General features: G+C 34.8%; 1 protein-coding gene across 2 annotated transcripts; it reads right to left on the bottom strand.

Annotated features, from left to right (window-relative positions):
- Positions 1-334: 334 nt before the first annotated feature.
- On the bottom strand, positions 335-11509 carry prlrb (prolactin receptor b). Of its 2 annotated transcripts, XM_060883344.1 has the most exons (9): positions 11377-11509; positions 8050-8221; positions 6833-6965; positions 6177-6346; positions 4441-4622; positions 4133-4274; positions 3628-3724; positions 3050-3119; positions 335-2289 (listed from the first exon to the last, which is right to left on the bottom strand). In XM_060883344.1, the coding sequence occupies exons 2-9, from the start codon at positions 8114-8116 to the stop codon at positions 1600-1602; spliced, it is 1551 nt and encodes a 516-aa protein (XP_060739327.1). In that variant the 5' UTR covers positions 8117-8221; positions 11377-11509; the 3' UTR covers positions 335-1599. The 2 variants fall into 2 exon arrangements, with proteins under 2 accessions (XP_060739327.1, XP_060739328.1); XM_060883345.1 differs by lacking the exon at positions 11377-11509 and having other exon boundaries at positions 6833-7014; positions 8050-8160.
- Positions 11510-13013: the final 1504 nt, after the last annotated feature.

Below are 13013 nucleotides of genomic sequence, written 5' to 3'. Positions count from 1 at the left end.
GATGATGAAGAAAGGTCAGCATTCGGTTCAAGTAGTAATGCTGCTTATTATTTATTATAACACTTAAATTCCAGCTTGTGACAATGGGATTAGCTACTCAACCCTGAGTTTGTATGTTGTCTGCTTTAAACGTATTTAAACGCCTTCCTCCTGCATTATCCTCACATGATCCTCAGACCTTTTCCTGCATTTACAAATCATGTTTGAACAACAGGGTGGCTGCTTATAAAAACTGGTTAAGGTATATTATGGACGGATATAGCAGGGATGGTAATAATTAGTTAGCTGGAAAAATCTTTATTTTTCTGCAAAACTTTCATTGTTTCATTGGAGTCAAGACCACGCTACAAAATTTAAGCCTACATATTTTCATAGATTTATTGTGTGTTTACATTTAACGGCATGGATATTAGACAGGCATGTTATGGGTAAACACCCTGTGGATAACATGAGTATTAATGCAAAAAAAAAAAAAAAACACACACTCGAACACTCCTCAAGGAATATAAACATGGCAGGTATGCTTGAAGTGTTTTTCCTCTTATACCGCAGCACCTCATATTCAAAAAATTTTAATTAACATATTTATATGCTGTTAAATTAATTACCATCATATGTCATGTCATACATTTTATCAGTGAATTGTTATATTTAATGTTGTACAGTATTGATTTAATGTGGTACATCTGCAAGATAATTTAGTTCCTGTTGTCATTTATGGTACTGCAGTTATAGTCATTCCCTTCTCAGCCTCCCTTTTTTTCCTATTAAAGGTAATAACACAAAAAAACAAAACACTCTGCTTGTGATACTAAAAACAAAGTGCACCGTTGCCAAGCACTGACACCTGAGTCCTTGCATAAATATTCAATAATCACCTCCTCCATCATATCAACAACAATTAGACCTTTATCTTTGCTAAATAACAGCATGTTTTTATTTTGTCTTTAGTTTGTGATTGTGTTATTGTTATTTTAAGAGAACTTGTTATTGCGTGAGAACAAACGCATTAATATAAACCTGTGATTTGAATTACTTTTGGTAATACTTCTGTCTGAACACCTTCGGATTTGTTAGTCAGTAGTTGATAGGTACGTTGAGTTGAATTACTCCATTGTGTAAAACATGAGCAGCTTTTTTTTTTTTTTTTTTTACAGCTTTGTTATTTAGAACTTAGTTTTAAACTGACAATGTTAAGTGCTGATTTGCTTAACAGTGGTGTTCTGTAGGTTTTGTAAATACGGTACGCTTAAATTGTTGGATTCGTTCAACTTTATACCATTTTGTATCCTTCACATGTTCATTTTTTACACTTTATCCTCACAAGACATGAAGGGACAGTGAGTGAATTTAACCTTGTAACCGTTCATTTTCATAACTGAGTACAAAGAACATCGATATAAATATTTCTGCTGTTTAAAAGGAGTCATGCCAGACTTTTTAATAAATAAATCAGTCCAATTAATGTACAGGTATCAGTACTGTTTGTATTAATAGTAACGATACACAGAAATGTTCACAGAGGTCTGAGATATACATAACAAGTGTCTGAATTTTGCTCATAGGCCCAATCTCAGATTTCCCCATTGAAAACGTATCCTACAATGTAGCCACGTAATCCTGATTACCTGATAGATCCTTAAACGTGGAAGTGAATTGAAGCTTGATTTCTTTGCTCGGATCATCATTGCTCCTCATTTTGTGTCTCTGAACAGGGCTGCTGTCTTTTTGAATCACAAGGACAGTTTCCCTGTAAATCCCACTGACTTTACTGTAGTCTTCCTCTTGTTCTGTTGTGAGCTCCTGCTTACAGTTCTCCCTCTGCTTTTGTTCAGCACACTCTGTCAGTCCAGCTGAAGTGACTCTGATTTCATTCTGCTCAACACTGTCTGTCTGAGAGCTCGATGCCATGTTTTTGTGAAATATGACACAAGGGTCATTTTGGTAAATGTCAGGTTTATGCTGAAGCACACTGTATGTGCTAAAATGATCTGGGTGTTGGGATGTGTTTAAAGCTGTAGATTCAGGATCAGAATCTTGATGGTTGTATGCAAGAGCTTGTAATTTCCATTTGCCACTGTGATCAGTAAGGTTAAGTTTATTCCGTGCCCGCTGATCGGATGTATTTTGAGCTGCTGTTTGTCGTTCCGCACAAGTTTTACTTCCTGGGTTCTCACTTTCTTCCTCGCTGTCAAGCACCACAATATACTCCACCTGCCCCAGACACTCTGACACTGGAAGGATGCTCTGCAAGTTGAAGGTACTAAATACATCCTCTGGCTTTTCTATCTGTGAATGATAGCAGATAATATATTATCTTAAGCCAGATTCGAAGCCAGATTAAGACTCGAACAGTAGTGCTAGGCTCATATTGTGATAGATTTGTAATCACTTATTCACTATTTGTAATCACGATTGTTAGCAATATAAACCAGGCGTACTCTAAAATGGGATGAATGCTGATATGTGGCACCAATATAGAAGCCATTATTTTTCGAGGTTATTGTAAATTTTTTGAGATTAATAAAATATGATGCCTTTGTTGATATTTCTTTCATCTCTAAATTCTTAGCGCTAACAACAAAAGAGTGTCAAGTGTGTCAGATTTTAATTTAAATACTTTTGGTTTGTTAAAATATCATTTTGTTCTCATGAAAACATTTAATATGTTACATTTAATATTAATACAATACCACTACATTCATATTACCTCCAGTTATGACCTGTCCATGTCATAAAATCTAAGCGACTGGGAGTTTTTAACAAGTTTTAACACAGTTTTAAAAACAGTCCCTAGTCTAAGAATTTAATGCTTGTGGATGTCATTTTAATGTCACCTTGAAAATGTGAATTTGTAAGCAGATACACTGATATCCCCCCAAAAAAACCTGAAATTGAGCTGTATGATTATCATAATATTAGTAATATTGTTTTAAATCACCAGACTATAAAAGATTGTGTGATGTTTTCTCAGTCTGTGTAAAAGCTAGAAATGTTTGCAATGCTACGGTGAAACTGAGTGCATGCTGTGCATGAGATTTTGTACTACCTTTAAAGGTTGGCCATCAAAGCCTTTGATCTTTGGTCCTGGAACAGGGGGAAGTAAGAAATGCTTAACACTAGAGGAGAAAAAAAGCAAAACATTAACTCAAATGAAAGGTTTGACCATAAATTTACATTATTTCCCTCTTATGTGTGGTTGATCAACCAGGACAGCTTCTGTTTTTATTGTTTGCTTTAGCTGTTTTTCTTCTTGTTGTCATTTTGTCTAGTTGTTGTTATTTCTGTACTGAATTAACGTGTTATGAAATTGTCAGCTGTACTAATTCATTTTTGTGCTTTTTAAACTGTCTTATTTAAATTAAAATGAATAAATAAGTAAAATAATAACATAAACACAACGACTTTGGCATTAATGAGTGTTTGCAATGCAGACTTGTACCTGAAGGTCAAAACTAAAAAGTCAGTATGACCTCGTAATAGATGGTTCCTTCGAATATAAAAAAAATGCTCTGGGTCTATGACTATAATAATCATTGTCACAGGACAAAAAGACTTGTTACCATATACAGTATGTTTTTTTTTTTTTGTTTTTTTTTTTTTTTTTAATAATTGTGTAATGCTTACTGTTTTCTTTTGGCTGTTAATATTCCAACAGTGACCAACACAATGAAGGCACAAATAATAGCTATGAAGATCAAAACTGGCTTCTTTTTTTCTGAGTCTGCAAAAACAAAGCAAAGCAAAGAAAAAAAATTAATGGAATCCAGTCTGATTCTATTGATGACATTCAATTGACAAATATTTAAGTAAAGCTGCAGAATTGCAGAATCAGAATTAGATAATTGAGTCAACAAAAAAGATTTCTTGAAACATCAATGTTTTTAACGTGACGGTAACAGTACTCTACACTATGGGTTTGCTTTTGGTCAATTACACTATGCAAGGAACATGTAACATATAATTTGTTTACCGTGTTTAAGTCAGATAGAAGGTGTGTTCGATCTGACAAACACGGTAAACAAATTATATCTTACATGTTCCTTGCATAGCGTGTTTAAGTCAGATAGAAGGTGTGTTTGATCTGAGCATGAATAAAAACAGAACTAATCTCATTGTATTTAGTGCTTACTGTATGGCATTTGGATGAACATTGGAGAATTCCACTCACTCCACAGGCCTTCGTCTAGTTTACAGCGCACTTGTACAGTATAATTTCCTCCAGGTTTGGGACTGAAGATACTCAGTTCCTTTTGCTTACCCACACGGTACATCTATAAAACAGACATTCAATTCAGAATCTCCCAGTTGTGTCAATCAACAAAATAAACCTCATTGAGCATAATTGAAAATAATGTTAAAATTATGATTTCCTCAAAATGAAATAACATTAAAGCACATGAAGATGCAAAGACATTATGGATAACACTTAGTACATACCTCCCAATCACTGACTTGCTTTTGTCCACCATGCTCCTGTTTTACTCGCACTTCATATTTGAGAGTAACCCAGCCTGAATGAGTGTCGATGTCATGTGGCGCCTCCCATTTCACCAGAAAATATGGTTGGTCCTTCAATCCCATCAGAGACAAAGTCATGTTTTCTGGTGAGTGAGGCTGGACTGCATGAAAAAAAATATGAATAAAAAAAGGAACATAAACGTCTTTAGATAAACCTTTTAACCAAATGCCACTGTTTTCATCCACAGTGATTCGGTTCATTACTAGATTACTTATTATGCACTATAATGTATTATAATGAACCCATCCTTTTTTTGTGTCACTTATCACAGTCGTGCGAAACCTTGACTCTATCCAAGCGGAATCAGGGCACAAGGCACACCCTTGATAGGAAACTATTGCACTCACATTCATATACCGTTTCACACACTACAATTTAGAGAATCCACTCAGAATACAACACATGCATTTGGACTGGTGGAGGAAACCGGAGTAGAGTGCAAATCAAACCCCCAACCCTGTAGGATTGAGGCAAACATGCTAATATATTGAAGACAACGACAGTGCAAGGGTTTAGCATGCTTAGAACAAAACCCCATGCAAATACTGTCACTCTATTTCCTGTGATCATTTCACTAACAATCAAGGCAGCACTCAATGTTTATTTAACATTAAAATAATACAAATAAACCACGACAGACATATTGTAAGAAGAAAATAAGCAATGACAGAATTATTTTACACCTCTTATACAACAGCAATTTAACAATGCTAACATTCAATTTATTTAATAAACTTATACTTTTTAGGGAGAAAAAGTATGGGAGAACTATGTTGTGGTGCATCTGCTTTACAAGACCCTGTGTAAATTGCCACTAAAATTATCATTATCTTTTACAGCATTTGGCAGATGCACTTATCCAGAGCATCTTGCATTTTTATACAACTGAGCAATTGAGGGTTAAGGGCCTTGCTCAGGGGCCCAGAAGTTGCAGCATGATGGCCGTGGAATTCAAACTCATGACCTTCCAGTCAGTAGTCCAACACCTTAACCACAAGGCTACCACGTCCCATCCATTGCAACAGTTAATACCAAATGCACTAATTTGAAAGCATTCCAAAAGCATTTCAACTGTTTGCTCATCCGTATTCACCACATGCAATCTTGTCAGATGAAGATGTTAAGGAAGAAGGGAAGCCAGTTTTACCTACATCAACTTTTCTTTCAATTCGATATTAACTTTATCAACAAGCAATCAAACTTTTATCCTAAAGTGCCGTTATTCACTCTTACTCGTGAGATATTGCTTAATATATGTGCACTAATTTATCTATGATTTGCTTTCCAGCCACACTGAAACCAACTACATTCCTGTAAATGTGTAACAACACACTGCTTTTTTTGTGCACATATATACAGCAGACTATATTCTCTTTCTAAAGTCTTTTTAATCTTATTTAACTAAAAGCACAATTATCTGTATTCCATTTACAGAAATTGTCTCAAAAGTGTATTGATTTTTTCCCCTCTGCTAGGTCCAGCTTAACTGAAGTGACATTTTTTAGCAGTCATAAAAACATTGCCCTAGAGATGTTAGTGCGTCAGCCTTTATTATGTAAATGCGGAATAATTTAACAGTGTTAACTGATTTGAATGCCATAGTGAATTTCCATCATCAAAAACACACACACAAGCATACACAAAATGTACTGACCAATGTCCACAACGTCCACTTCTACTGGCTCAGAAAAGGTGTTGCCATAGCTATTAGAGGCCATGACTGTGATGTTATAAAAGATCCATATCGATGTGTGGGCTTTGTCAAAGAAACATGAGTTGTTCCCTGCACTGTGGTAGTCTGGACATTCAAAGACCTCTTCAGATCTGAAAAATCAGAGTCGATTTGAGACTAAATGTCAGGTGCATATTTGTATATTTTGTGTGCAAATTTTCTCGTAAATAGGCCTAAAACGGTATTTCATAAACATTTAAAGCAAGATATTCACAACAGGCCATGTTAGCACGCATTGAAAAACATCATGTGAAGATAAATAATAAATTAGGTTCGGTACACAATGATCATGCATGCAGGTTATAATTCCAGTGCTGGGTATGTTATTCTTAAATGTGTCCTGAGGGCTGCCATGGTTTACTTCCAGAATTGGCAAAAACATCTGGAAGCCTTGTTTAAACAATAAATATGAAAATGGCTATCAAAATCAACAACCATTATTTACAATTGGGCCAAAAAGCCGGACCATGGACAGTATGCAAATAGTTAACTCTCACCTGAACTGTGGGAAAATTACAGTAAATAAATTAAGGAGTAGATTGAGTTACAGTGTAAAATGTATAATATAACCATATTACCTCTCTTTTCTGTAGAAAAGACGGTGAGTAGTTGGCAGTTCACCAGTTGAGCCAGGCTCCCACCAGCAGCTAAAGGTCTCTTTATCTGGAGATCGACAACCTGTGAGTTTGGGTCGTTCTGGTGTTGAGTGACCTGCGTAGCCCCAAAGATAAAGTGTAGAACTACACTTGAAACTTTAAAACTAAGCAGGGGTGTAAAAAGGTGAGAGAAAGGTGTAGACACAGAAATATACATTTAAACACTCAAGTGGAAACTGAATTTCCATTAACATATCTATAACAACCTTTGGAATGAATAAAAGTCAGATTAGCAAATAATAAACAAATGTATAAAATTTAACTAGCTATTTTGTGGTGGGGTTGAGAATTGGAAGCTCAGGGTTCAGCCAATGTTGGGCCCTTGAGCAAAGCCCTCACTGCAGCAGTGGTGCTGTATCATGGCTAACCCATGCTCTGACCCAAACTTCCAAAAGTTTAGAAATGTAAAAAATGAACTTTACTGTGCTTTTATATATGTAACAAAAGAAAAGGCTTGTGTTGTATTAGGCAAACTAATTTACAAAACATAATTGGTAGCTAATTCAAGTAAATAATAAATATTAATAAAAAATGAATCTAGCTCATGTATCTAATTCAAAACAATTCTTTAGATTTTTAAAAGGTAGATATTTCTTTTTACTTTTTTATCTTAAATTGTTATTTTTTTGTTAACTTAATACTTAATGCTGAATTTTTGTGCTTTTTTAACCTAATACTGTATTATTTTTTAAAGGACTTTCTAGACTATTTGTTGGCAATTTGTCGACCCTCTGATTTTAGTATTCTATAAAAATATCCAAATCCAGGTATTGTTGCAGAGCCTCAGTGAATATTATCCATGCGTCTTTGACATCCACCACTGACAATAAAACTAGCAATAGATTTTGATTTGTTTTTTTAAAATCCAATGACACCATGTTACTGTCTGTTCTGTGAGCAGCCCTGCATGTTTTATTCACAGCATATCCAATCCAATTTACTCCATTTCTATTTGAAATACAAAGAAGGTTTGTCAGCCAGCATGTTGAATGGAGCCCTAATCTGTTTACACCTTTATCCAATGTTTATGAATGTGTGTTGCTTCAGCTCACACAGCAAATCCATTATTAACCTACAAACTCATCTGTATAGGCAATTCTCTCATTTCTGGTCTATGCATTTTAAAAACTGTCACTCACATGCACAAGGTGGAATCCAGTAAAGTAGGAACGTTGCAGCCAGGACTCGTGAAGTGTCCCTCTGCATGTTGCTTGAGGCCCAGCTGAGACAAAGATGCTCGCAGAGTTAAGGAGGTATCTACACAGAGCACAGCACCAGCTCAGCAGGACTGTTTTGACACCAAATATCAGTCTAGAAGTGGAAAACAAGTGTTTAGCGTGTGTAAACACCACTGCAATTGGGCTTGAGATAAGCCAGGGGGACACTTTTCATTGACAACATTAAAGCTTGTTGGATTTGAAAATGTAGGAGCAGAACATTCAAATATACACATATTGTTTAATAAATAGCCATAAATAATAGTATTTATTACTGTATAGCTGTGGAAGTGTGTTATTCTTGCACAATAAAACAGTTTTGATAAAAGTAACATTATGGCTATTTATAATGCATGTACAGCACCATGCATAAAAATATTCAACCTCTAATGCATGTACAGCACCATGCATAAAAATATTCAACCTCTGTGTTACATCCTGTAATTCATTGATATAATTGGGGATGTCATACAAATCTCATACAGAGAGCAAATGAAAGAGACAAGGTCTGGGGAAAAAATTAATCATGGTTTGTTTAAAAAATATATCCCAGGTTTTAAATTCAGGTCACTATTAAATCCATTATAAAAAATAAATTAAAAAATGAATGCTATCAATCAAAAGCAGTGACAAAAAGTGTAAAAGATTTTTTTTAGAAATGTTCAAAGGCTGAAATACTTATGCAAGGTACTATAGATGTGGTTACAGTACCTAATGCAGTTCTAACCATATTAAGGTATCAATGAAAAATGTAAGCTGACTTCAAATCTGCATATTTAAGCAATTAACTAATCATGCAGATACAGGTCAAGAGCTGATTGCTGTTTTTGTCTACAGAAGTAAAAGACGATGTGGTCTGTCGTTGTTGTAGCCCATCTGCCTTACGGCCCAGCGTTTTCTATTCTGAGCTGCTTTTCTGATCACTACAGATGTAGAGAGCTGTTATTAAGAACCTTAATGTTCCTGCTAGGTCAAACTAGTTAGGCCATTCTCCTCTGATCTCTCTTATCAACACTGCATTTCTACATCACAGACCTGGATCAAAATAATTTCATTTGATCACATTTTCATAATAAACACATTTTTGCCATTCTAGTTTCATATAAACATTAACTGAAGCTGAAAAGGTGAAAACTGTTGCTCCAATACAGCAGAAGGCTCTTGCATATTCATGTTTTCGTGTTTTAACTAATCTTTCACCAAAAACAGACACATTATTGAGTTTATTGTTTTTCTGGCACATGGAAATGTCCAAGTCTGTTGTATACGCAAAGGCAATGGAGGTATGGAAAGCCCAGGGGTTTAGACCTCCTTCAGGGCAAATAATGGCCCAGAAAGCTAATGAAGTATAATGAATTATTATACTGTACTAATTCAGCATGGAATGTTAAAACAAACCACATGCATGATTTAAAAAAGAAATCCTTGCTGTTATTACTAAAGAGAAAGTAAACTACAGTTGTATTTAACTCTCTTCTTAGAAATATTTAATCATACTAGCTTTCTATTTTCAGCTAACAGAGTTGTAAAACAGTGACCACACGGTGTTCCCAGGGCCATGGAGCAGCTCTCACAGACTGCAAGCAGAAGGGTTTTCTCTTCTTACATACTTGACATCATGGTATATACATTTGTGATGTAAACTCAGTGTTTTCAGTTTAAGGCACAGACAATTGCCTACTAACATGACGTCAATCAACATTTACAAAATAAAACAATATCACCCTGTCTCTCTTTCACATCCACATACACACAGGTCTTCTGTTGCTTAACAAATAATCAAATGTGTGAGTAGGCATTCATCTTTAAAAAGGTATGAATTATTTACCACATCTTGCCACTAATTATTTAGAACACTGTGGCTCATACAAGAGCAGGGCAACATTTGCAAGTAGCCAGGGTGAACCTGGACTAACCTCTATCTCTCCAAAAGAAGATAATCTGTAAATCGTTAGTTATTGCACGAATGTTTAAACACATATTTATAATTCGGTGTGCACCTAATACGTACAGTATATGCCGTTAAATGCATATATTACATACAAGTGTGCCACCACAAGTATAGGCAAAATCATACATAGTCAATATATTATATATACTAACTAATAAAACAACTGTATGATCTACAATTTAGTATGGAAGTTTGTGATTTAGGACAGAGCCAGAAATTCTTGATTGATTCAGGAACAGATGAAAGCTACATCTCAAATCACTTACTTTATTTATGCAATAAGCTATTAGTATTAGTGGTGCATTCACACAGTTAAAATTCAGCTACAATCTAATAATAATAGTAGGGCCTATACAGTACATATAACATGTGTTTTACTTTTTTTACAAAACATCATAACAAATAAATGATTAAAAATAATACATTTTACCAAGCAAACATGTTCTGACGTTGAAATTTGTAATTTATGTCCATGGTAAGTCCATATTTTATTTTTTGCCAGTTAAACTGTTTTCTTGAACTTAATGGGTTTAATCTGAACCTCAAAATCTCAAAAGGAAAGACAATTGATAAAGAATGACAATTTTGATATAAAAAGTGCAGTTTTAGTAAATGTTCAGGAAGAAAAGTGCTAAGGATCTGATCAATAGCCAGAATATGATTGTAAACATTTGAATAATGATGTTCTAGGTGATAAATCAGATTATGTTAAAAGTTTTTACTTACTGAGTAATTAAATTAATTTTGAGAAATTTTGAATTGTAGCTCCTGAAATAACTAATGATCTTAGAGGAAAAGGGGGCAGGGCTTCTTTCTGTTATATCCCTTAGACCTCTGGAAATACTAACAAAACATGTTTTGCTTACAGGTAAAAAAGCTTATTTATATCTATTTTTTTTTTTTGCCTTTTGGAAAGTGCCCTTGCTCATTACACACCTATTTATTTGTTACAAAAACATAATCGCATAATAATACTTAAATACTTCTGAAACCATGTACAGTACAGTACAGTGTGCAAAACAAAACAAAACAAACAAACAAACAAACAAACAAAATCCTCTTGAAACGACAACCAAGGAGTTCAAACACTAAGGTTTCAAGAGAATTAATAACAAACGGGGAACAAAGCCCTTAACATTTACTCACATTTAGATCATGCATTTGAATTCATTCCCAACTTGCATGATACTTAATTTAATAATGAATAAAAGCCCATTAAATAGAGTATAATAAAGGTAATTCAATGCAAGTTTACTACACATTTTTTTTATACTATACAATATAAGGTTTGAATTTACCTTGGTTGTGTGTCGACATCCAAAATACCCCAGCTTTAGTTTCTGTAAAAGTTAGTGTACTGCCGTGTGCGTGCGTGCGTGCGCGCGCGTGTGTGTTTGTGTGTGCGCGAAGCGTTGCATGTTGACAGGTCGATCAGGGTAACAGAAATGAGTGGGAGCTTTTTTTAACCAACGTGAAATCCTGAAGAAGGAAGTAGTGAGAAAGTTCAAGATGGAAGAAAGGAGACAAAAGCGACACCTACAGTCCGGTCCTGTAATAAACCCTTTAATACAGTACTTTGTATGGGGTCAGAATTGTTTCGTTATTCTGAATAAATATACTATGATCCACAAATAAATATAAAGAGTTTCACAAATATTTTTTAAATCAACAAATGCACAATAAGCAAACCGTAAATATATGTTACACATTTCACAAAAAGAAATGAAATTCACAAATAAATAAAATGGGATTTGCAAATAAAATTTTTTTTATAAATATATATTTAATTGTATTTATTTGTGAATGGCTTCCTGCTCATTTGTGGATTTGAAACATTTCTAACGTCAAGACGTGCACAAGAATCCACAAATAGGTGGACTCCGCCCACCGTCTACTCCAGCCAATCGGACAACGGTCTCGTTTGCACTCGTTTTTTTCATCCAGTACGATTCTCTTGTTCTATTTTGTGTGCCCTTTCACATGTATTTACAGTCTCATGATTTTTTTTTACTTTGCATTTTTCTCATACTGATGCTTTCACTTGCACGTACATGACTTAGCCCTGTGTGCCATCGTTCTACGTTATATAAAGCATTATGGTCATGAAGAAATGACATTTTATTCTAATGTATACAAGCTGTATAGAGGAATTATGATACCTTGAATGATGAAACCTAAGAGTTATTGTAAGCATAATGCATCCTGCTTCCTTTAGCTTTTACTTTAATAAAGTCACACAGTACATTTTCAATCAGCAAAATGTGAGCCATGTTTACAGGTGTACAGTGTTTACTGATGTTTACAGGTGTACAGTGTTTACTGATGTTTACAGGTGTACAGTGAGTTGACACTGAATGCTATTTCACATGAAACGTCTGTTTCTAAATGACCTGCACTTGACCGATTAATAAGGATAGCATGCATGTTATCTCTATCAGGAGTTTACAATATTTGTCTGAAAAGGTTAATCTCCGTTTCTGGGCTTTTTATTTTTATTTTTTAGTATTTCACATTAGATAATGTCATGATTTCGAGTCATGCGATTGCGAGTAAATCAGAACGTGATTGGTTGGAGGTAGACCGTGCTACGATTGGTCAGCGCCACGAGACCGTTGTCCGATTGGCTGGAGTAGACGGTGGGCGGAGTCCAGCTATTTGTGGATTCTTGTGCACGTCTTGACGTTAGAAATGTTTCAAATCCACAAATGCACAGAACGCAATCCACAAATAAGCAGGAAGCCATTCACAAATAAATACAATTAAATATATATTTATAAATATTTATTTTATTTTATTTTTTTATTTTTTTTACCCCATAGTATAACTTTGCGCTTAAAACATCTGCGTTTAACACAGACAGCTCACATGCTGAGGGACGATCTGGTATCTAAACAACACATTGTCACAGACAGAATTGTGGTTAATTAATGCAATC

This window comes from Tachysurus vachellii, chromosome 12 (genome assembly GCF_030014155.1).
Source record: "Tachysurus vachellii isolate PV-2020 chromosome 12, HZAU_Pvac_v1, whole genome shotgun sequence".
NCBI lineage: Eukaryota > Metazoa > Chordata > Actinopteri > Siluriformes > Bagridae > Tachysurus > Tachysurus vachellii.
This window is presented reverse-complemented; position numbering and strand designations above follow the sequence as displayed.